Genomic DNA, 22,097 nt, shown 5'->3' on the forward strand with positions numbered 1-22,097 from the left:
TTATTTCAATGCACGAGGTTTAACAGGTAAGGCAGACAAACTCAGAGCATGGATTGGCTCTGGGGACCAGGATGTTATAGCCATAACAGAACCATAACTGAGAGAAAGGCACCTCAATGTTCCAGGATACAGGTGTGACAGAGATACAGGTAAATGAGAAGTGTGTTGCCTTTTTGATAAGGAAGAACGAGCAGCAGAACTTAGAGAAGATATTCTTGGCGGATCGATCAGTGGAGCTACATGGGTAGGTTAGAAACAAAGAGGGGAGGGTCATTCCAGTGGGACTGTATTATAGACCGCCCCCCGCCCCCCCAATAGTCAGCGGGAACTTGAGGATCAGGTGTGGAGAGAATTTGCTCATAGTTGTAAGAATGATCGGATTGTATCAGTGGGAAATTTTAATTTCCCTGGCATTGACTGGGCCACCCACTGTTAAGGGCACGGATGGGGAGGAATTTGTGAAGTGTGTCCAGGAAAGCTTCCTGAGTCAATATATAGAAGGTCCTACTTGGGAGGGTGCAATACTGGACCTCCTATTAGGGAATGAGGCAGGGCAAGTAACTGAAGTGGCAATCAGGGAATACCTTGGGTCTAAATCTGGATACAGAAAAATCAAGGGGCATCAGGAATTTGTGGGATCATAGATCTTGCTGATAAGGACAGCAGATCCCCATATTTATGATGACAACCTATTAGTTTCAAGGTTATCATTACAGATATCAGCTTTTTAAAACCGGAGTTATGTTATATGAATTTAAAATCCCAAGCTGCCCAGAAAGGATTTGAACACATGCTCTGGACCCTTTAACCGTGACTCAAGATTACCTGCCCCATGATGTAACAACCATGCTACCATAATCCAATATCATACTTCAACTTGAGTTACAGGATAACCCATGATCTTGTGAAATTGTGGAGGAAAAGTGGAAAATCTTTTCCCATATTTGGTCTTTTAAACTGGGTATCATATACTCATTGCATGCATTCAAACACACGTCAAGAAAGCTATTGATCCCAAAGAAAGCCTAAATATATGGTAACATATCCCTGGTAAAATGGCATACAATGGTAAAAAACTCACATTTTCCTTCAGTTCCAGAGAAACAATTTAAGTAGCTGTGGATGTGTAATGGTAAACATTGCTGCTAATTCTGACTGCTAAGTAATTTTAAGATTATTTTTGCAGTTGTTGAATTGACCCAGAGGCATTTTTCATTCCTTTTCCTCATTGATTCTCTAATTTTTTTCTCTAATTTCCTTCATTTCTTTTCTCCTACCAAATTCATTCTTCAGTTCAAGTTAACTCCTACTCTTCCATTCAGGTTCTTTTCCTCCTCTGCCAGCTCAGGGCATTCATCCTCTACTGCACTTGATGCTGACATTGTTCTTACATCCCTACCCTCAGCACTCAACTTTCAAGTCTTACAGGTAATTTTAGCACTCCACTTCCTCCCTTCTTTATCTTATAACCATTTCGCTGCTACCGCTAGTTCTTATCTATTAGTGCAGTAGTTATAAGGAGAGATTGGCCAGACTGGGTCTATTCCCACTGGAGCGAGGGAGGTTGATGATAGACTTTATGGAAGTGTATAAAATTATGAGGGGCACAGATAGGACAGATAGTCAGTCTTTTTGTCCAGGACTGGGGAATCTGGAACTAGAGGGCACAGGTTTAAGGTGAGAGTGGAGAAATTTCAAGGCGATCAGAGGGGTTCCAAACACAGAGGGTGGTGTATTTCAGGAATGAGCTGCAGTGGGAAGTGGCAGAGGCAGATACTGTTACAATGTTTAAAAAGTATTTGGACAGGTAATTGGATAGGAAAGGCATAGAGGGATACAAACCTAATGCAGGGAAATGGGATTGGTGTAGATAGGCATCATGGTCGGCATGCACGAGGCAGGCCGAAAGGCCCTTTTCTGTGCTGTACATTTCTGTGATCCTTTGATAAAATTCTGTTGCTCATTGTGGGTATGAACAGTTAAACTGACGATCTAGTGATGTATTTCCTGGCTACAGATTGTAATAGATTCCTGTTCCCCAGAGTAACAAGATCAGGGAGAAGCTAAAAAAAAATTGCAAAATTAATGGGCCAAATCAAAACTCTGCACCTTCCACAGTAATGCCAGATTTGGACAATTAAACCAGTCGGGCAATGAGGCTTCCCGAACATCCCCATCCTAAATAATGGGACAGCATGAGTGCAAGGGCAGGGCTGGAGCACTTGCAGCAATATTCAGCCACACACAAGTGGCATGAATGGTTAACCTCAATGACTTTCTGAGGACCCGACTCCCGACTGCAACAACCAATTTGGCTCACTCTGCAGGATATGAAGAAACAGCTTAGTGTACTGGACATAGAAAAGGCCGTAGCATCTCACAACATCCTAAAAGCAGACTTGTTTTCCAGAACTAGTCATATCTCCAGCCAAGATTTTCCAGAAGATCTTTGAGTTTTGTGTGTGTGTGTGTGTGTGTGTGTGTGTGTTTAACCAAACAGTTTAACTGAGCCAAGTATAAGGCTCAGCTGAGGAACTTTAATGGGTTAGGGTTGAATTTAGAACATGTGGTGTATTGCCTGAGCCACACACAAATTGGCATAGTTTCAGACAGATTGAAATACAGTTATGTCAGATGAGGTTGGCAGGGGGGTGGGGGAGGAAGTGGTGGTGGGGGAAGGAAAAGTTGGCAATGATACTGAAGAGAGAGCGAGCTATTGCATTCAAATTGGTTCTGCTTAAACCAGAAGTAAAACATAAAATGCTGGAATGCTGGGGACAACCATCAGGTCAGGCCACATCTGTGTGAGAGAAATGAAGTTAACATTCAGGCCAATGAAAAAGGTTCCATTTCTAATGAAGGATCATTGTTCTGAAACATTAACCCTGTTTCTCTCTCCACGGATTCTGCCTGAGTATCTTCAGATTTTTCTGCTTTTATTTCAGTTTTCCAACGTCAGCAGCTTTTTACATTTCGGCTTAAATTTGGCTGGGCCAGTGTTCTGGAAAGTCAGTTAACTTGGGTCAATTACATGGTTATAAACTGAACAGTTTAGGTAAGGGGAAAATTAATAACTTTAACAAAATAAAGCCAAGGACATAGAGCAGAGTAGGAATTTCGGTAATAATACAGAGACTCAGTGACTTTAACAGTAAAGGTGCAAGAGTGAATAAGTATAATTAGAAAAAGTAATGGTTATAAAGATTTAAACTCAAAGCCACTTTATCTTAATTTACGAAGCATTCTTAACAAGAAGCAAATTATTTGGAGATAAATGGGCTTGATGTAATAGCCATTAAAGAGAAGCAATTATATGGTGACTGAGATGGGGAACTAAATATTCCGGGGTATGACATTTTGAAATGTCAGACAAAAAGGATGAGGAAAGTGGGATTGGCCTGGTAATAAGGTATAACAGGAATGGTGAGGAAGGAGATACTTGGGTAGGATGTGATGCAACTTATAGTCAATGAATCATTTCCTGTGAGGAGAGAATTATCCATAGAGGAGAGTGAGGTGAGTGAATATGATGAGCCCAAACTCTTCACCATCTCGTAAAATTCTGATCATCCAGCACGTTTGGGACTTTGGTGATGCTGAACTTGAAGATTTCCTGGCCTATTGGATGTTATTCTTTATTAATACTCAAACACATATTTAAGTCAATTTTATTGGTTATTTTGTATTATAATAAATATAAATTCAAACAGAGTGTGGAGAATGGGACGAAGAGATATGAGAAAAGGGGCCCCAGTGAACTGATTGGAAACACAGAAACCAAGGCAATGTTGAGTGTCAAGAATACCAGAAAATAAAGGAGTAGACCTTCTGGCCCCTCAAGCCTGCCCTGCCATTCAATATGATCATGGCTGATCTACTCTGGCCTCAACTTCTCTTCTGTGCCAGTTCCCTGTTGACCTCAATTCCCTGCTTTCAAAAAATTATCCACCCCCACCTTAAATACTTCTCGTGATCTGGCCTCCACGACTCTCTGGGGATAGAGAATTTCAAAGATTCACCATGCTCTGTGAAAAGAAATTTCTAGTCACACCACTTTTAAATAACCAGCCCCATACCTTATAATTCTGTCATCTCATTCAACTCTCCCCCGAGTGAAAACATCTCAACATCTACCCTGTTATCACCCCTAGGGATCTTACATGTCTCAATAAGGTGATCCCTCATTCTTCTAAACTCTAAAGATGCCAGACCTAATCTATATAGCCTCTCTTGACAGGACAATTCTCCCATCCCAGAAATCAGCCTGGTGACTCTCCTTTGGACTGCCTCCAGTGCTACTATATCCTTTCTCAGGTAAAGGGACCAAAATTGTCCACAGTACTCCAACTGTGGTCTCACCAATAACCTGTGCAATTCTAACAAAATATCCATATTTCTGAATTCCAATTCCTTTGCAATAAAGGCCAATATGCCATTTGCCCTCTTCATCTGCCTGCAGGGTCTTTGTGATTCATGCACTCGGACACCTAGGTCCTTCTGAACTTCATTCATTTGCAGTTTTTCTTCATTTAGATAATAATCTGCCTTTTCATTCCTCCTAAAAAGTGCATGGCCGCACCCTTACCAACATTGAATCCTATTTGCCAAGTTTTTGCCCAATCACTCAATCTATTACCCATTGCAAGGTCATAATATCCTCATCATAACATGTCCTTCCAACAATTTTTATGTCATTGGAAAACTTGGATAATTTACATTTCACTGTCCTCCAAGTCATCAAAGTAAACAGTAAACGATTAAGGACCAAGACCTGATCTCTGGGGCACTCCACTAGTTACATCCCTTCAATCTGAAAAAGACCCATTTTTCCAATTCTCTGTGGCAGCCAGTTTTCGATCAATGCTTTCCTCCAATACCATGAGTCTTAGGTTCTGCATCAGCCTCTTATTCAACACTTTGTTAAACGCCTTTCAGAAACATAAATGCACTACATCTATAGGACTTCTCTTTTGACTCCTGATGTTACATTCTCAGAGAACTCCAGCAAATTTGTCAAACATGGTTTACCTTTCATCAGACCACGTTGACCAGGTTTGATTATATTCATCTTTTCAAAATGATTAGTTATTTTCTGTTTGATAATTGACTCACACATCTCACCAACAATAGATGTTAAAATAACTGGCCTATAGTTTCCTATGTTTTGTCTTCTCCCTTTCTCGAACAAGGGTGTTAAGTTTGCTGTTTTCCAATCTTCAGAATACATTGAGCTTCGAAAATTTTCAACCAGTGGGTCCACTAGCTCTGCAGTCACTTCCTTTAAAGCCTTTAAGTGCAGGTCATTGGGTCCTGGGGACTTGTCTGCCTTTATTCCCTAGAGTTTCTCTCATACTTTGTCTGTTGTGATTGGGGTTCTTACAAGTTCTTTCATGTTACTTTAAATCAACCTATTTGTTATCTTGGGATATTTGCAATGTCCTCCATAGTGAAGATTGATTTACCATACCTGTCATTTCTGTGTTTCCTGTTATTAATTCACCAGCCTCATTCTCTAAACATCACACTTACTTTAGCCATAAGACCATCAGACATAGGAACAGAATTAGGCCATTTAGTCCATCCAGTCTGCTGTGCCATTCGATCATGGCTGATTTATTTTTCCCTCTCAACCCTATTCTCTTGACTTCTCCCCGTAACCATTGACACCCTTACCAATCAAGAACCTACCATCCTCCACTTTAAATAGACCCAATGACTTGGCCTCCACAGCCATCTGTGGCAATGAATTCCACAGATTCAGTACCTTCTAGCTAAAGAAATTCCTCCTCATCTCTGTTCTAAAGGGATGTCCTTCTACTCTGAGGCTGTGCCCTCTGGTCCTGGAACTCCCACTACTGGAAACATCCTCTTCATGTCCACTCTATCCAGGCCTTTCAATATTTGGAAGGTTCCAATGAGATCCCCCTTCATGCTTCTGAACTCCAGCGAGTACAGGCCCAGAGCCATCAACCCGTTAACCCTTTCATTCCTAGGATTATTCTCATAAATTCTTTTGGACCCTCTCCAACACCAGTACATCCTTTCTTAGATATGGGGCTCAAAACTGCTCACAATACTCCAAATCTGGTATAACCAACATTTTATAATTTCTCAGCATTACACCCTTGCTTTTATATTCTAGTTCTCTCGAAATGAAAACTAACATTGCATTTGCCTTCCTTACTACTGACTCAACCTGCAAATTAACCTTCAGGGAATCCTGCTCTAGGACCTCCAAATCCCTTTGCACCTCCGATTTCTGAATTCTTTCCCTGTTTAGAAAATAGTCTACACCTTTATTCCTTCTTCCAAAGTGCATGACCGTACACTTCCCTGCGCTGTATTCCATCTGCCACTTCTTTGTCCATTCTCCCAACCTGTCCAAGTCCTTCTGCAGACTCCCTGCTTCCTCAACACTACCTGCCCCTCCACCTATCTTTCTAACATCTGCAAACTTGGCCACAAAGCCCTCAATTCCGTCATCCAGATCATTAACATATAATGTGAAAAGTAGCAGACACAAAAGTAGCTGACCCTTAGCCACCTTCTTCCTACTTATATATCCATAGGAATTCTGACCCTTTGTTTCAATATTACACTTAAGCTTTCTCTCCAAATAAATTTTCTCCCTTCATATGTGCTTTTTAGTCTTTTGCTGCTGATTCCTAAAAAATTCTCATTCCTCTGGCCTACGACTTTGTATGCCCTACTTTTCGATTTAACATTATACTTGACCTTCTTTGTTCACCATGGATAGTTCCTCTTTCTCGTGGCATTCTTTTTTTTGATAGGAAAGATTTCTGCTGAGCATTATGAACTAGCTATTCAAATATCTGCTGACCTATCTCTTAACTTATTTACTTAGTACACCTTCATTCCATTATAATGGTCTTTATTTAGGTTGAAGATGCTAGTCATGGACCTGGGTGTTCTCCCTCACTTCCAACCACAAGATCTCTTACTACTCCTTCCTTGTTGCACTTGATAATATCTAACATACCTTGTTCCTGAATAGGTTCCATCACATAAGTAGCAATCTCTGATGCACTCCACAAATTCTTCTACCCTTGACAGTTTGATTTGTCCAATTAATATGTAGATTAAAATCTCCCATGATAACTGTAGTAGCCTTCAAACATTTATTTTATTGTTTTATGCTTTGCCCTGTCAAGAAGGGGATCTAAAGACTATGCTCATCTTTGTCTTCTTTCCACTACTCTTCATGATTTCCACACACACCGATTCCACACCATCTACTGCATCTATATCATGACTCAGCACTGCTCTGATACCTTCCTTGATTAACAACCCTGCCTCCCTTCCCTTTTGATTTATTCTTCTGGAACATTATATAACATGGAATGTTGAATACCCAGTCCTGGTCACCCTGCAACTACGTCTCCCTAACAGCTAATAGATCAAACTCATATGTTGTTGTCTGTGCTGTCAGCTCATCTATCTTGTTGCAAATGCTATGTGCATTCAAATGAAGAACATTAACTTTTGATTTTCTTTTACAATTATGACTTACTCTGGATTTACTTCCTGCTGAATACTTTTGCATATATTTTCTGCTCCATCCTATCACAGTTTCCTTGTGAAGTTCTCCCTCATTATCCCATGCCACTGCTCTCATACTTCCTCGATTTATTAAACATTCTGTGCTTGGATGCCTGCTCCTTAAGGAGCATGGGAAACAGGGCTCCTGCATGTCAGGAGGGAGTGAGGGAAGTGGGTCCCAGTGAGTTGGAAGGGAGAGTGGGAAGTGGGCCCCTGTGAATTGGAAAGGAGCGCAAGAAGTGGTGCCCTAGCGTGTCAGAATGGAGAATGGGAAGCAGGGATCTGGTGAGCATGATAGAATACCTTCCACTTGCCTAATGATTGCAGCTCCATCAAGGAGCTCAACACCACATAGGACAATGCTGCTTCCTTCTTCAGCACTCTGTCCATCATCTTAAGCATTTACTCCTTCCACTATTCGCTCACAGTGGCTGCTGTGCGTACCATCAACAAAATACATTGCAGCAAAGTATACTCAGCATGGCTTCTTCAGTAACATTTCCCAGCCTGTGAAAGTCAAAAGCAGCTGTTCTCTCAGACTTGCATTACTTCAAATTGGAGATATAATATTTTCTTCTTTGCCAGTAGGTTAAAATCCTGGAACCTGTGACTTATTAGCGTCATAGGAAAACCTTCTTTAGACAGAATGGACAGTTTCAAAAGATGGTTCATCCTTACTCTTGAAGAATTAGGGATAATTAATGTGCTGGTCTTTCCAATAATGCCCAATTCCCTTAAATTATTTTTTTAAAAATGCTCTGATTGCAAAAGCACTGTTTACGTAAAACACAATTGCTATCCTATGTGCAACTGTCATCCTACAAGATTTTTTTTACAGCAAAGATTGAAAAAGAAGGGTTTTATTTGATGCAGTTACTGATGTGTTCTGGCTCACTTCCAATAATATTGATGCTGCTGACTGCACATCACGTGATCTGAACAACAATCACCAAACTGCAATTTTTGGAATAAATCTAGTCTCCAGACATGCTAATCTGAAACTTTTTCAGCTAGGGTTTTCCTTCCAATGTCACCAAGTTGGACTGGGGACATCTATGTGCTCTGTTTGACCTCCAGTTTTTCATCAGGTGCCTATACTTTGCAAGAGTAAGCTTTGTCAGGGTACTCAGTAATGGGAATGCATTATAATGGAGCCCATTTCTATCCTCATCTAACATCCAAAGGAGTACTTCCTGATAACATACAACAGTGCAAGGTTGGCTGATCTTTCTATTTCCCCTAATGGGCACTTAAGGCAATTTAGTCTCTGTTGTTACTTAAAAAATGCCTGTACTGAGCTTTAACCTGTCTTGCTCTATAGGATGGATGCAATTTTAGGCCACCTAGTATGATTTGAGTACTTATGTGTTCCTAATGTTTTATGACAGAAACAACAAAATTTCAAATGCAATAAACTATTCAGCATAGAAATCAATTGAGCCTGCACTGCTTATTGAATCTAATAAACCACTGGGTTAATTCACTATATCCCTTTTTCTTGTGCTTGAGATTCATTCTTTGAGATGTAACATTTTGTTTTTACATTTTAATATTATCACAGTTTTTAACATGTACTTTAATTAAAACGAGTTTAATATGTGTTTCAGATTCCAAAAATTCTTTTAAATCAATATGTACAGGGTTGAGCTAATACAGGTACAAATACATTTGAATGTGGGAATAGAATTACTTACATTAATAAGATGAGACAGCTCTACAACAACAATTGGTTCTGAGGCTTTGGGCTGCGGTCTGACTGTTACTGCCAGTATTTTAGAATTTATTGCCATTGACTTTCTGTAAGAAGATAATTAATAAGTAAATTCATAAAAATTGACAAATAACATTGTTCATATTCGATCAAAATAATGCTTAAAACTGCACCGTAACCACATGAAGATTGTGTTACAGATGAGAAAAAACACAAGTAATCTGCTGGTATAGCAAAATGTGTTAACTTCATTTAAGCTCCCAGCTCATCAATAATTTATTTTATTGAAAACTATTGGACCACATCATGCAAAGTATTCATATTAAACGTTAAAAATTGGGACTTGTTCCAAGCATCTTCAGTATGTATTGACTGGTATACAACAGAGATCGCTCAGTCTTCCATCCACCTCATATTTCGCCTGGGTAGTTTACAACCCAATGGAATGAACAAGTTGAGTTTATTGTTATGTGCACGAATATGGTGAAGGACAGGTACAATGAAAAACGCGCGGTTGCTTGCAGCAGCATCACAGGCACTTAAGTTCAGACAACACACAAAACATGAATTATACATAAAATATACATTATTATATATGACAGTGAAGAAAAAAAGACTGTATAAAATAAGACATCAGTGCAAAAAAACCACACAGAGATAAGTCCACAGTAGTGGTCTGTTAGTGCTCCATTGCTTTGGTAGGATTAGGGTTGTGCAAGAACCTGACGGTTGTAGGAAAGCACCTGTTCCTGAACTTGGTGGTTTGGGACTTCAGGCTTCTGTACCTCCTGCCTGAAGGTAGCAGTGAGAAGAGGACATGACCCGGATGGTGGGAATCCTTGATGATAGACGCCACCTTCTTGAGGCAGCGCCTCCTGTAGATGCTGTCAATGGTGGGGAGAACTGTGCCCGTGATGGACCAGGCCAGGTCCACCATACTCTGCAGTCTCTTGCATTCCTGTGCATTGGAATTGCCGTACCAGGCCATGATGCAACCAGTCAGGATATCTTCAACAGTGCATCTATAGAAGTTTGTTAGGGTATTTGGTGACATGCCAAATCTCCTTAAGCTTCTAGGAAAGTAGAGACACTAGCATGCCTTCTTCATGATTACATCTATGTGCTGGGCCCAGGACAGGTCATCTAAGATGTTAATGCCCAGGAAATTGAAGCTGCTGACTCTGTCCACTTCTGACCCACCAATGAGAACTTGCCTGTATTGAATTTTCCAATTTCAGGAGACCCTTATCTCTTGTGTTCCCCCCCTCTCTCTCCTTCCAATCCACCTCTGCTCCTCTCATTTTAGTTCCCTTTCCAATATCCCTTCTCCCAGTTTCATCCCCCCCCCCCCCCCCCCAACATTGGTTCCATTCACTGACCACCCATACATTTCACCCACCGGATTTCCTGCCCCATCTACGTTCCTTCTCTCCCCTAATGGTTCCCATTAGCATCTTCCTTACTTATCAGATTCCAGCATTGGTAGCTATTGTGTTCCCTCTTATCACCCTCCAGCAGGTGTCTGCACCTTACCCTCTCCTTCCCCTACTTGGCTCCATCTTCCACCCTTTTTTCCCCTTGTCTGCCTCCACCTATCACCCACCTGCCTCTGCCCATCTCCCCCCCTCCCCCACCTGGCTCCTTCTGCCTGTCATCCTTCATCCCTCCTTGGTCCACCTATCACCTACTTGCCTTTCTCACCCTTCCCTCTCTCCCCTTTATACCAGCTATCTTCCCTCTCTACTCTTAGTTCTGAATCAGGGTCAATTCCTTTCCCCCCAACAGTTGTTGCTCAACCCGCTGAGTTACTCCCGCTGATTGTTTGTTGCTTCAGATTCCATCATCTGCAGTGTCCTTATGTCTCCTTTTTTGTTTTCACTTACATTTAGGATGTCATCTGGCTGATTGTGGACTAGTTCTTCGCAGTAGTTAAAGAATACTTGCATGACTTTCATTAACCAAATGGAGGCTATCTATCAGCTAATCCACTCTTAGTCCTTGATATGACTTGGTTCGTTCACTTTAAAAATGTGTTCGCTAACACTGCACTCACCTATCAGAGAGTAGAAATACATAACAATGGTAAACAGACTGTGCGAGGGTTTACGTGAGCAGTCTGTCACTAAGTCCATGGCATTAGCAGTGCTATCTACAGTGAAGGCTTCAGTAATTCTATAGATTATGATCTCACTGCTGCAATTAAAGTTTTGGAGTAAGGAAAATAATTACTGTAAGGAAGCTCATAAATGTCCAATGTTTTGTGCTTACATGGACCAACAGTCACGAGAAGCTGCCCTTCAACAGTATTTTGTAAAGGAGATCTCAATGACCGGACTGGACGTGTCAGAAGCAGTTGTCTGCCTGATAGTGGCACATAAAGTGAGATTATATTACATCCTTTATTAATGTAATAAATCCTTTTGCAACTGGCAGAAAAATGAAAGGTAATTTTGTTTTTACAAAAATCATTTATTTCCTCCCCAAACATTCTGGTAATGTGTATTTTGTTGAGAACTCTTTCCTGTTAGAATGAATAATTCTTTGAATTATACAGTACATTGGAAAAAGAGGTCTATTATTGTTTTTTTCAAATTGGAAGAATTTATCAACAAGCTCTACTGAAGCCTAAATCATTAAAATTTATCATGCAAAGATGTAATTTTTTAAAAAAAATATGGAAAATATCAAAGCTACTCTGTAAAACAGTTTCCATTTTGGAATGTGGCAATGGAGCAGCTGCAGAGGAAAATTCCCTCTATTCTCTTCCAAAAATGCACCTTACCCCAAACCGTTGCCCACAAGCATTTTTATTTTTCACTTCAACACCCTTCTTTATTTGTAATGAATGTTGTAATATAATGAATGCCATTGCTTGTGTAGCAAAAACATAAAACATTGGGGCCACATAACCAATTTAGATTCTTTCTTTACTCCACACCCACATACATTTTTGCATGTCATACTCAACAGCTGGCAGGACTTTTAAGTTGTTCAGGAACAAAGTTCTATAATTCTCTCCCTAAATTTATCCATCTTGGTCAAGGCACCCTATAAAACATTCCACCTAGAAACTGGATTGTGAATTTTTTTTTCAGAATTAATCAACTCCAAATCAATTTTACCTGGAACATATCACATTAGTGATCACATCTGATTCAGCGCAAAGCTCAAAGCTCCAAACAATGACAATCTTGGAATTTCTCCCTTCACAGATGGTGCATGATGTGCTGAATATTCCAGCATTCTCTGCTTTTATTTCAGATTTATATCATCTGCAGTGTTTTGCTTCTCCAGTGTGTATTTCACCATTCCAGCTATGATTTTCCCTTTCTCATTCATCCATATGACTTCACTCTTTTGCAGTTCAAATGCCTGTCAGCTTTTGACTTTCAGTGACCCTGCCTCCACAATTCTCTGAGGTAGAGAACTTCAAAGGTGAAGAGTTGGCAGAGAGCATTGACAGATGAAATTTAATCCCGACAAGTGTGAGGTGATTCATTTTGTGAAGTTAAATAAGGGTAGGACACAGATATTAGAAATATTAATGAACAGAGGGACTTTGAGTTCAAGTCAATAGTTCCCTGAAAGTGGTAATACAGGTAGATACGATGGTGTAGAAGGCAGATGGCATGCTTGCCTCCATAGGTCAGGGCATAGAATATAAACATTGGGAGGTTCTGTTGCCACCTTACAAAACACTGGTTAGACCATACTTGGAGCACTGTGTGCAGTTCTGGTTGCTACAGTGTAGGAAGGATGTGGTTGTGCTGGAGAGAGTGCAGAGAAGATTCACTCGGATGTTGCCTAGACTACAGGAATTTAGACATGGGGAGAATTTGGATAAGCTGGGCTTGTTTTGCCTGGAGAAAAGGAGGCTGAGGGTGAACTGATAGAGGTATACAACATCATAATAGGCATAGATAGGGAAGATAGTCAGAATCTTTTTCCCATGGAAAGGGTATCAAAAATAAGAGGGCAGAGGTTTAAAATGGGAGGAAGGAGTTTTAAAGGGGATTTGAGGGGTAAGTTTTTTTTATTCAGAGAGTGGTCGATATCTGGAATGCGCTGCCAGAGGAGGTGGTGGTGTCAGATACAATCGCTATGTTTAAAAGACATTTAGTCAAGCACTTAAATAGGCAAGGCATAGAAGGATATGGACATAGATGCAATCATGAAGGCATGCTAGCGTCCCTACTTTCTTAGAAGCTTAAGGAGATTTGGCATATCACCAAATACCCTTACAAACTTCTGCAGATGCACTGCTGAAGATATCCTGACTGGGTGCATCATGGCCCGGTACGGCATTTCCAATGCACAGGAATGCAAGAGGCTGCAGAGAGTAGTGGACATAGCCTAGTCCATCACGGGCCCAGCCCTTCCCACCATTGACAGCATCTACAGGAGGCGCTGCCTCAAGAAGGTGGCATATATCATCAAGGATCCCCACCATCTGGGTCATGTCCTCTTCTCACTGCTATCATCAGGCTGGAGGTACAGAAGCCTGAAGTCCCACACCACCAGGTTCAGGAACAGCTGCTTTCCTACAGGCACAAGAGATTAGTATAGATGGGCAAAAAAGTCAGCACAGCTGCGCTGGGTCATTTCTGTGCTGTACAACTCTATGTCTATGAGTCATGAGCTTCTGAGAAATTCCTTCACTGCTCCATCTTAAATGGATGACCAGTTATTCTGAAACAATATTCCCAAGTTGAGAATGCATCCCTTCAGCCTGCATCCTGTCAATGCCTCTCAGATTCTTATATGTTTCAATAAAATAATCCCCCATTTTACTGAACTCCAATGTGTATAGGCCCAAACTGCTCAACCACTGTTCATATGTCAATCCATTCTTCCCAGGCGTCAACCTGGTGAACATTCTCTGCACAGCATCCAATGAAGTTCAGGTGCAACCTGTCCCTCTTGTACAGATCACCTCTTCCCCAGAAGAGATTCCAATGTTCCAAAAATCTGAATCCATGCCCCCGAACCAATTTTTCAGCCACACATTCACTTGCCATATCCTCTGATTCTTACCCTTAATAGCACGTAGCACTGGAAGTAATCTCGAGATCACTGCCCTCGAGTTCCTGCTTTTTGACTTCTTTCCTAACTCCCATTATTCGCTCTGCAGGACCTCATCCCTTTGCCAACATGCACAATGACCTCTGGCTGCTCACCCTCCTCCTTGAGAATGTCCTGCAGCTACCCTGAGACATGCTGGACTCTAGTGCCAGGGAGGCAACACACCATTCCAAAGTCCCTTTTGTGGCCACAGAATCTCCTGTCTGTCCCCCTAACCATCGAGTTTCCTATCACTAATGTCCTGCTTGTCTTCAGCCTTCCAAGCTGTGCCCCAGAGCCAGTCCTGGTGTCGCAGACCCAGCTACTGCTCCCTTCTCCTGAATGGTCAATCCCCCCAACAGCATCCAAAATGGTACACCTGTTTTCGAGGGGAATGGCCGCATGGGAATCCAGCACTCTCTGCCAACTGTTTTTGTTAAAATCTCAGATGGCGACGAAGAAGTGTACAGGAGTGAGATAGATCGGCTGGTTGAGTGATGTTGCAACAACAACCTCCCACTCAGTGTCAGCAAGACCAAGGAATCGATTGTGGACTTCAGGGAGGGGAAGTCGGGAGAACACACACCAGTCCTCATTGAGGGGTCAGCGGTGGAAAAGGTGAGCTGCTTCAAGTTCCTAGACGTCAACATCTCAGAGGATCTATCCTGGGCCAAAAACACTGATGCAATCATGAAAAAGGCACGCCATCGGCTCTCCTTCATTCGGAGTTTGAGGAGATTTAGTATATCACCAAAGACTCTTGAAAATTTCTATAGATGTATGATGGAGAGCATTCTGACTGGTTGCATCACAGCCTAGTATGGAGGCTCCAATGCACAGGATCATAAGAGGTTACAGAGGGTTGTAGACTCAGCCATCTCCATCACGGGCACAACCCTCCCCACCATCAAGAACATCTTCAAGGGACAATGCCTCAAGAAGGTGGCATCCATCACTAAGGATCCTCACCATCTGAGACATGCCCTCTTCTCGTTACTACCATCAGGGAGAAGGTACAAGAGCCTGAAGACTGACACTCAGTGATCTAGGAACAGCATCTTCCCCTCAGCCATCAGATTTCTGAACGGTCCATGAACCAATGAAAACTACTTCATTATTTTTTCTGCACTATATTTATTTTTGTAATTTATAGTCATTTTTATGTCTTTGCACTGTACTGCTGCTGCAAAACAACACATTTCATGTCATTTAAGTCAGTGATAATAAAATTGATTCTGATTCTGACCCCCTTTGCCTTTCCTGGTGGTCACCCAACTACTTTCTGTTTGTACCTTAGCTGTGACCACCTCACTAAAACTCTGATCTATGATACTCTCAGTATCTTGGATAATCCTAGGTGCGTCCAGCTCCAACTCCAGCTTCTTCATGTGGTCAGTCAGGAGCTGCAGCTGAACACACTTCCTACAGGTGTAGTCCTCAGGGACACTGGACGTCTCCCTGATCTCCCACGTCCTGCAGGAGGAACATGTCACTGCCCTAATTGCCACCCGGACTGCACTAAGACTGAAGAGGAAAGTTTAAAGAACCTTACCTGCGCCTCTGATCAGCCTCCTCTCACCAAAACCTCATGAGCCAAAGCCTCTTTACTTACCACTCAAACACTGGCCACTCTCACAACGGCCACTCCACTAGGGCCTGGCTGATATGTCTCACAAATAGCAAATTAGAAATGCTTCCTCGGCCTTGCACTAACTCAGCTCTCTGTTTAAAACTTCCCGCTGCCACTTCTGCTCCACCTCCTGGCTCTAAAATTCAGGCACAAAATTAGTGCCTTCCAGCCTTCACCTGTACCAGGATTAGTAATTACATTGCTGTGGTGCATGGATTTTAATTATACTGCTTTCCAATAATCATCCTAAGTGAATCTATTTGATTGGAATGAATTATTCTCATGTGTACGACTGAGGATGATAAAGCTGAGTAAATCACATCTCTCAGTAGCTACAAACCATGATATTAACCATGAATGGATCGCTTGAGGTAAGGGATTTTTTAAGGAAACAAAGTTATCATAAAATCCCTTTTGATTAGTTCATTGTACATAAACATTCAAAGAATGCTCAGTACCTCAGTGAAAGCTGTCATGGTCAGTTTTATTCAAGCTTGGAGACACAAGAGACTGCAGCTGCTGGAATGTGGAGCAATAAACAACCTGATGAATGAATAAATCTGTGGAGGGAAAGGGATGCAGCGATACAGTCCTGATGCAGGGTCACGACCTGAAATTTGACCATCCCTTGGTTTCCACAGATGCTGCTTGACACAATTAGATCTTCCAGCAAGTTTGTTCAAGCTTGTTCCAGGTTTCAATGATAATATTTTAGAAACAAAGGTAGGCAACATCTACTGCAGTTGAAGTGCAGAGTGGGAGATGGACAGTAAACACTCACCTCGGCATCTTATCAGATGAATACCGAAGGTTATGGGTGCACAGATTACACCATTGTCTAAATGCAGAAGTATTCAGTGGGAATCTCCAAGCAATCAGATTGACCATGATGGTATGTCCAGAGAAGGCTGTACTTTGCCATCTTTTGCTGCCATATCAGAAAATTCTCCTCCTCCTAAACCTGCTGTACCTGTTTCTCCATCCTCACCAGCTCCTGCTTCAAGGCTTCAGGCAAAGTCTGAGACTTCCCAATGTCGAGGTTGTGCTGAAGGCAGCAGATAACGATGAAATATGGAATTTTCTCAGGAGATACTGGAGGGCCACTTCGAAGTTGTGTAGATACTGACATTTTATTTTGAAGATTCTGAAGACATTTTCTATTAATTGTTCTATTACAATCTTTACAAGAGTGTTCTGCTGTACTCAGAACTGGAGAAAGAAGCATGGCTCAACAAACACTTACCAAATGGGCTCTGCAGATATAGGCAGTTCTCCCCCTCCTCCCTGGGGTTCCTCTGGCATATTTTCAATGACTGTTCTCCATTTCCAGCTTGTGGAGCACATTCAATGGGATCATCCACAGAATCAACCATGAAAAGGGAGTGATGTTCAGAAATAAGGGTGCACCTCACCCAAGTTGCTATGTTAAACAGCAGATGTCTCCTGAATTAGCAGGCAGCCCCCAGATTATTCTGCAGCAGACCATGAAACAGAATGACCCGTTAAATCATGCATCTTTAGTGAAAGAGGCACTATGAAAACATGCTTCCTTGTGAAGGGCAAACCATTCTTCTGAAATAGAAAAATATGATCTCACTTCACCTGTTAACAATCAAAACAAGTATACACAATAAGTGCAACTAATAGAGCTGCTGCCTCACAGCTCCATTGATTCAGGTTCAATCCTGATCTCTTCTGCTGTCTGTATGAGTTTGCACATTCTCTCTGTTACTCCATGGGTATCCTCCAGATGCTCTTGATGAAGGGTCTCGGTCTGAAACATCGACTGATCTGCTGAGTTCTTCCAGCAATTTGTGTGTGTTGCTCTAGATTCCAACACCTGCAGAATCTCTTGTGCACCCATGGAGAGGAGGCTGGTTTCTGTGATGCACTAAGCTGAGTTCACAACTCTCTGCAGTTTGTTGTGGTCACAGGCAGAGCAGTTGCCATACCAAGCTGTGATGCATCCAGATAGGATGCTTTCTATGGTGCATTGATAAAAATTAGTAAGGGTCACCAGGAACATGCCAAATTTCTTTAGTTTCCCGAGGAAGTAGGGGCACTGGTGAGCTTTCTTGGCTGTGGTGTTTACATGGTTGGACAAGGACAGACTATTGGTGATGTTCACTCTTAGGAACATGAAACTCTCAACCCACTTGACTTCATCATCGTTGATGTAGATAGGAGCATGTGCATTGCCCCCCTTCTTGAAGTCAATGACCAGCTCATTGGTTCTGATGACATTGAGGGAAAGGTTGTTATCATGACACCAAGTTACTAAGCTCTCTATCTCCTTCCTGTACTCCGACTCATTGTTATTTGAGGTACACCTCACTACGGTGGTATCATCTGCAAATTTATAGATGGAGTTAGAGCAGAATCTGGCCACACAGTCATGAGTGTATAGGGAGTAGAGTAGGGGGCTGAGGAGGCAGCGTTGTAGAGCACTGGTGTTGAGAATAATTGTGGTAGAGGTGTTGCTGCCTATCCTTACTGATGGCGGTGGTCTGTTGGTCAGGAAGTCAAGGATCCAGTTACAGAGGGAAGTGTTGAGTCCCAGTCTTGGAGTTTGGTGATGAGTTTGCTTGGAATTATAGTATTGAAAGCGGAGCTGCAGTCAATAAACAAGAGCCTAATGTAGGTGCCTTTACTGTCCAGAAGCTCCAGAGATGAGTGTAGGGCCAGGGAAATGGTGTTCACTGTAGACCTGTTTCGGCGATAGGCAAATTGCAGTGGGTCGAGGTTTACTGGGAGGCCAGAGTTGATGCGTGCCAATGACCAGCCTCTCGAAGCACTTCATGGTGTCAGAGCCACCAGGCGGTTGTTATTAAGGCACATTACCTTGTATTTCTTAGGTACCGGGATGATAGTGGTCTTCTTAAAGCAGGTGGGAACCTCAGATTGAAGCAGGAAGGGGTTAAAAATGTCTGCAAATACATCATCAGCTGATCTGCACAGGATCTAAGGACTCAGCCAGGGACACCATCCGGGCCAGATGCTTTCCATGGGTTCACTCTCCGGAAGACCAATCTTACATCCGCAACGGTGACTGTGGGTTCAGGTGGATTTGAGGCTGTCGGGGTGGGTGGTGATATAACAATTCCCCTCTGTTCAAAACGTGCATAGAATGCGTTAAGCTCATCGGGAAGGGATATGCTGTTGTCTGCGATGGTGCCCGACTTCATTTTGTAGCCTGTAATAGCATGTAAGCCCTGCCACAACTGACGGCTGGTCTGGGACTCAATTTTGGACTGGTATTGTCTCTTAGCATCATTGATAGCTTCGCGGAGGTCGTATCTCGATTTCTTGTATAGGTCAGGGTCACCTGATTTGAATGCTGCAGTCCTCGACTTCAGTAGGGAGTGGATCTCCCAGTTCATCCATGGTTTCCGGTTTGGGAACACCTGGGATAGTCCTCTTTGGTAGGTTAATTGGCCACTGTATATTGCCACTAATGTGTAGGTGCATGGTAGAATCTGGGTTGGTGGGGGAGGGGCTAGGTTGGTAGGATCACAGGATCAGTGCAAGATTGGTGTGAATTTGCGCTTCATGGACTGAAGGGTCTGTTACTGTGCTTTGTGACTTTATAGCTGCAAAAGTGATGTCACTCCATGCATGCAGAACACACCAAATGTCTGACATGTTTTGGCACTGTGACCACGATTGCTGGCTCAAATTTCCTGAAACTGATACCACAGGATCTTGACTTGAAACGTCGACCAACAGCTTTTGCCTCCACAGGTGCTGCTTAATCCACTAAATTCTAGCGTTCTGTTTTTTTTGTGGCAGCAGAAATGTACACCAGCCCAGCATCTCCTTCAGTTGTCGATTACTGCTAATCTTGGGGATCAACCTTGTTTCAATGAAGACTGCAGAGGGCAAGCCATGAGCAGCAGTCAGCAAACCTAAAAATGATGAGGTGTCAGCACAGCGAAGCTGCAGCGCAGGTCTACATGCACAGTAAACAGAAAAAAAAAGCACACAATAGACAACCAAGAAGGCTCCAAGTAGTACCTGGACAAGTACTTGAATTGCCAAGGCACAGAAGGCGACCAAGCAAGTGCTGTAAATAGGATTGGTACAAATAGGTACTGGATGGTTGGCATGGATAGAGTGGCCAGAAAGGCCTGTTTCTGTGCTGTAGGACTCCATGACTATGAATATCCCTATCCTCAACAATAGTGGGGAAAGATACAGAGAAGCAATACTCAATGAATTATTCACTACTGAGTTTCTAAGAATATCAGAAAGAATAACTTTTTATATGATTAGGAGGAAAGACACAGGAAATACTTGCACTAACATAGCACTGGTGCATATTGAAGCATTTGAATACAGAATGGATTCCTTGATTTGGAATACAATTGTTCTTATTATTCAGATCTGGGGACAAGATCTAACCTTGACTGGTTGTGAAATATTTATGGTTTTATGTCTTCTTTTATGTGGTTGATTCCATTTGCTGTTTGCATATTAGTTTGTGTTATCTTAATCACGCTACAGTCCTGTATCCTATTGCTTTCTCTTCTGGAAAGCACAGGACAAAACTAACAAGGCTTGAAAACTCTACTTGGCATTGTTAAAACATCCCTGTTTTAATGAGGGCAAAAGAGATCAAAATGCTTGAAAGATATATTGGCATATTTCCCATTCCAGCTAAAATATTTACACCTTTATCCCTATTTCCAGTTTGTTTATCCCACTGTTTCGAATCTGATTACCTGCATACCTCAAGTGTGTTTCTCTCTTAATTTACAGTGTTTCAGCCTCTTTTTCTCTATGTCTCACCTCTAATTACTTGTTTGTTTATCCATTTATCTCTGACCTTAATATAGAATTCTCACTGGCAAAAATCCAATATTGCTTCTTTTCTAGAGTAACAAACAATCTGCTGGAGGAACTCAGCGGGTTGAGTGATGAAGGATGATGTGCTGGATGCTGAGTTCCTCCAGTAGATTGCTGGTTGCTCCAGATTCCAGCATCTGCAGTCCCTTGTGTCTCCATTGTTTCTTTTTTCTTTACCTGCAATACCTGTTTTTATTTGTGACCCGTTAAGACTTGGCATTTTCTAAAGGAGTAGTTCTTGTTAAAAATCAAAAGTAAGTTTGGTAGCATGCAAGATCAACTGATCCAAAAAAAATCAGAGAAATTGTCAGTACTTCTTTTAGACTATCCACATGTCTGATGAACTGGAGCATTTCACAGAGTCATCAATAATGCTAAAGGTTAGATGTGGCACTTTCTGACCATTCCTGATATCTGGCAAATTTCTTTGCTAGAGATAAGGGAAATAACTGTTCATCTGCTCATCCTATGTGTGGAAATGTTTATCTGGTCCAAATGTTGATCCACATTTATCTTTGATTCATCTGTTATGTCACAGAATGAAGACAAGACCGACTTACTTTGCAACAGGTAAAACGAGACCCAGTGTTCGGTACAGCACAGTTCCAATGACGTAGTAGGCTGAATCATCAGTTTCTGAAAAACAATGAAAAGCAACATGGGTAAACAAATACTTTCACATTTTAAAAGGTTAAAACTTTTTCTGAAACCTTTCTAACTCAATGTAATATTCTGAACCACACATTTACAAAAGAATCATTTTGATTGAAATACTTAAAAATAAATTCATTAATGGAAGAAACAGTAATGACATAAATGATTGAATATTCTTAAAACTATATTGAGACCATGGGAAATTGATCCAAGGAGAAATACTTGACAGATAGATTTGTGGCACTAAATTGACAGATCTTATTCAGGAAGAATTTCAGGATGTGTATCCTGAAACTCTCAGAACTAATGGAAATTGTGCAGGATGCCGCCACATACATATTCCCTTCCACTCCCCTTTCAGCATTTCAAAGGAATGGCCTTGGCAAGCAGGTTTAAGGAGAATCTGCAAACCTTTAAAAAGCATTTTAGAAGCGAGTGGGTAGTTAGGGAAAGAGCAGGTCCCCTCAGGGACTAACAGGAAAATCTATGGGTTGAACCAGGAGATAAAAGTGGGGTCCTAATGAATACTTCTTATTGATATTCACAAGAGAGAAGGATGGAGAGTTAAGGAAAGGGTACACTGTTATTCTGAAACATGTTTATATCAGGAAGTAAGAAGTGGTAAAGGTATTGGCA

At 41.8% G+C, this 22,097-nt stretch overlaps 1 protein-coding gene across 4 annotated transcripts in view; it reads right to left on the reverse strand.

The window, feature by feature from the left end:
* Nucleotides 1-22,097, reverse strand: part of adgrb2 (adhesion G protein-coupled receptor B2) — an 898,475-nt gene that overhangs the window by 297,928 nt on the left and 578,450 nt on the right. For all 4 annotated transcript variants that reach the window (XM_052036166.1, XM_052036168.1, XM_052036167.1 and 1 more), the window contains 2 exons: nucleotides 21,368-21,443; nucleotides 9,255-9,357 (listed from right to left, as the gene is read on the reverse strand). In XM_052036166.1, the coding sequence (XP_051892126.1) occupies nucleotides 9,255-9,357; nucleotides 21,368-21,443 (179 nt within the window). The remainder of the gene's footprint in view (nucleotides 1-9,254; nucleotides 9,358-21,367; nucleotides 21,444-22,097) is intronic.

This window comes from Pristis pectinata, chromosome 22, assembly GCF_009764475.1.
Source record: "Pristis pectinata isolate sPriPec2 chromosome 22, sPriPec2.1.pri, whole genome shotgun sequence".
Taxonomy (NCBI): Eukaryota; Metazoa; Chordata; class Chondrichthyes; order Rhinopristiformes; family Pristidae; genus Pristis; species Pristis pectinata.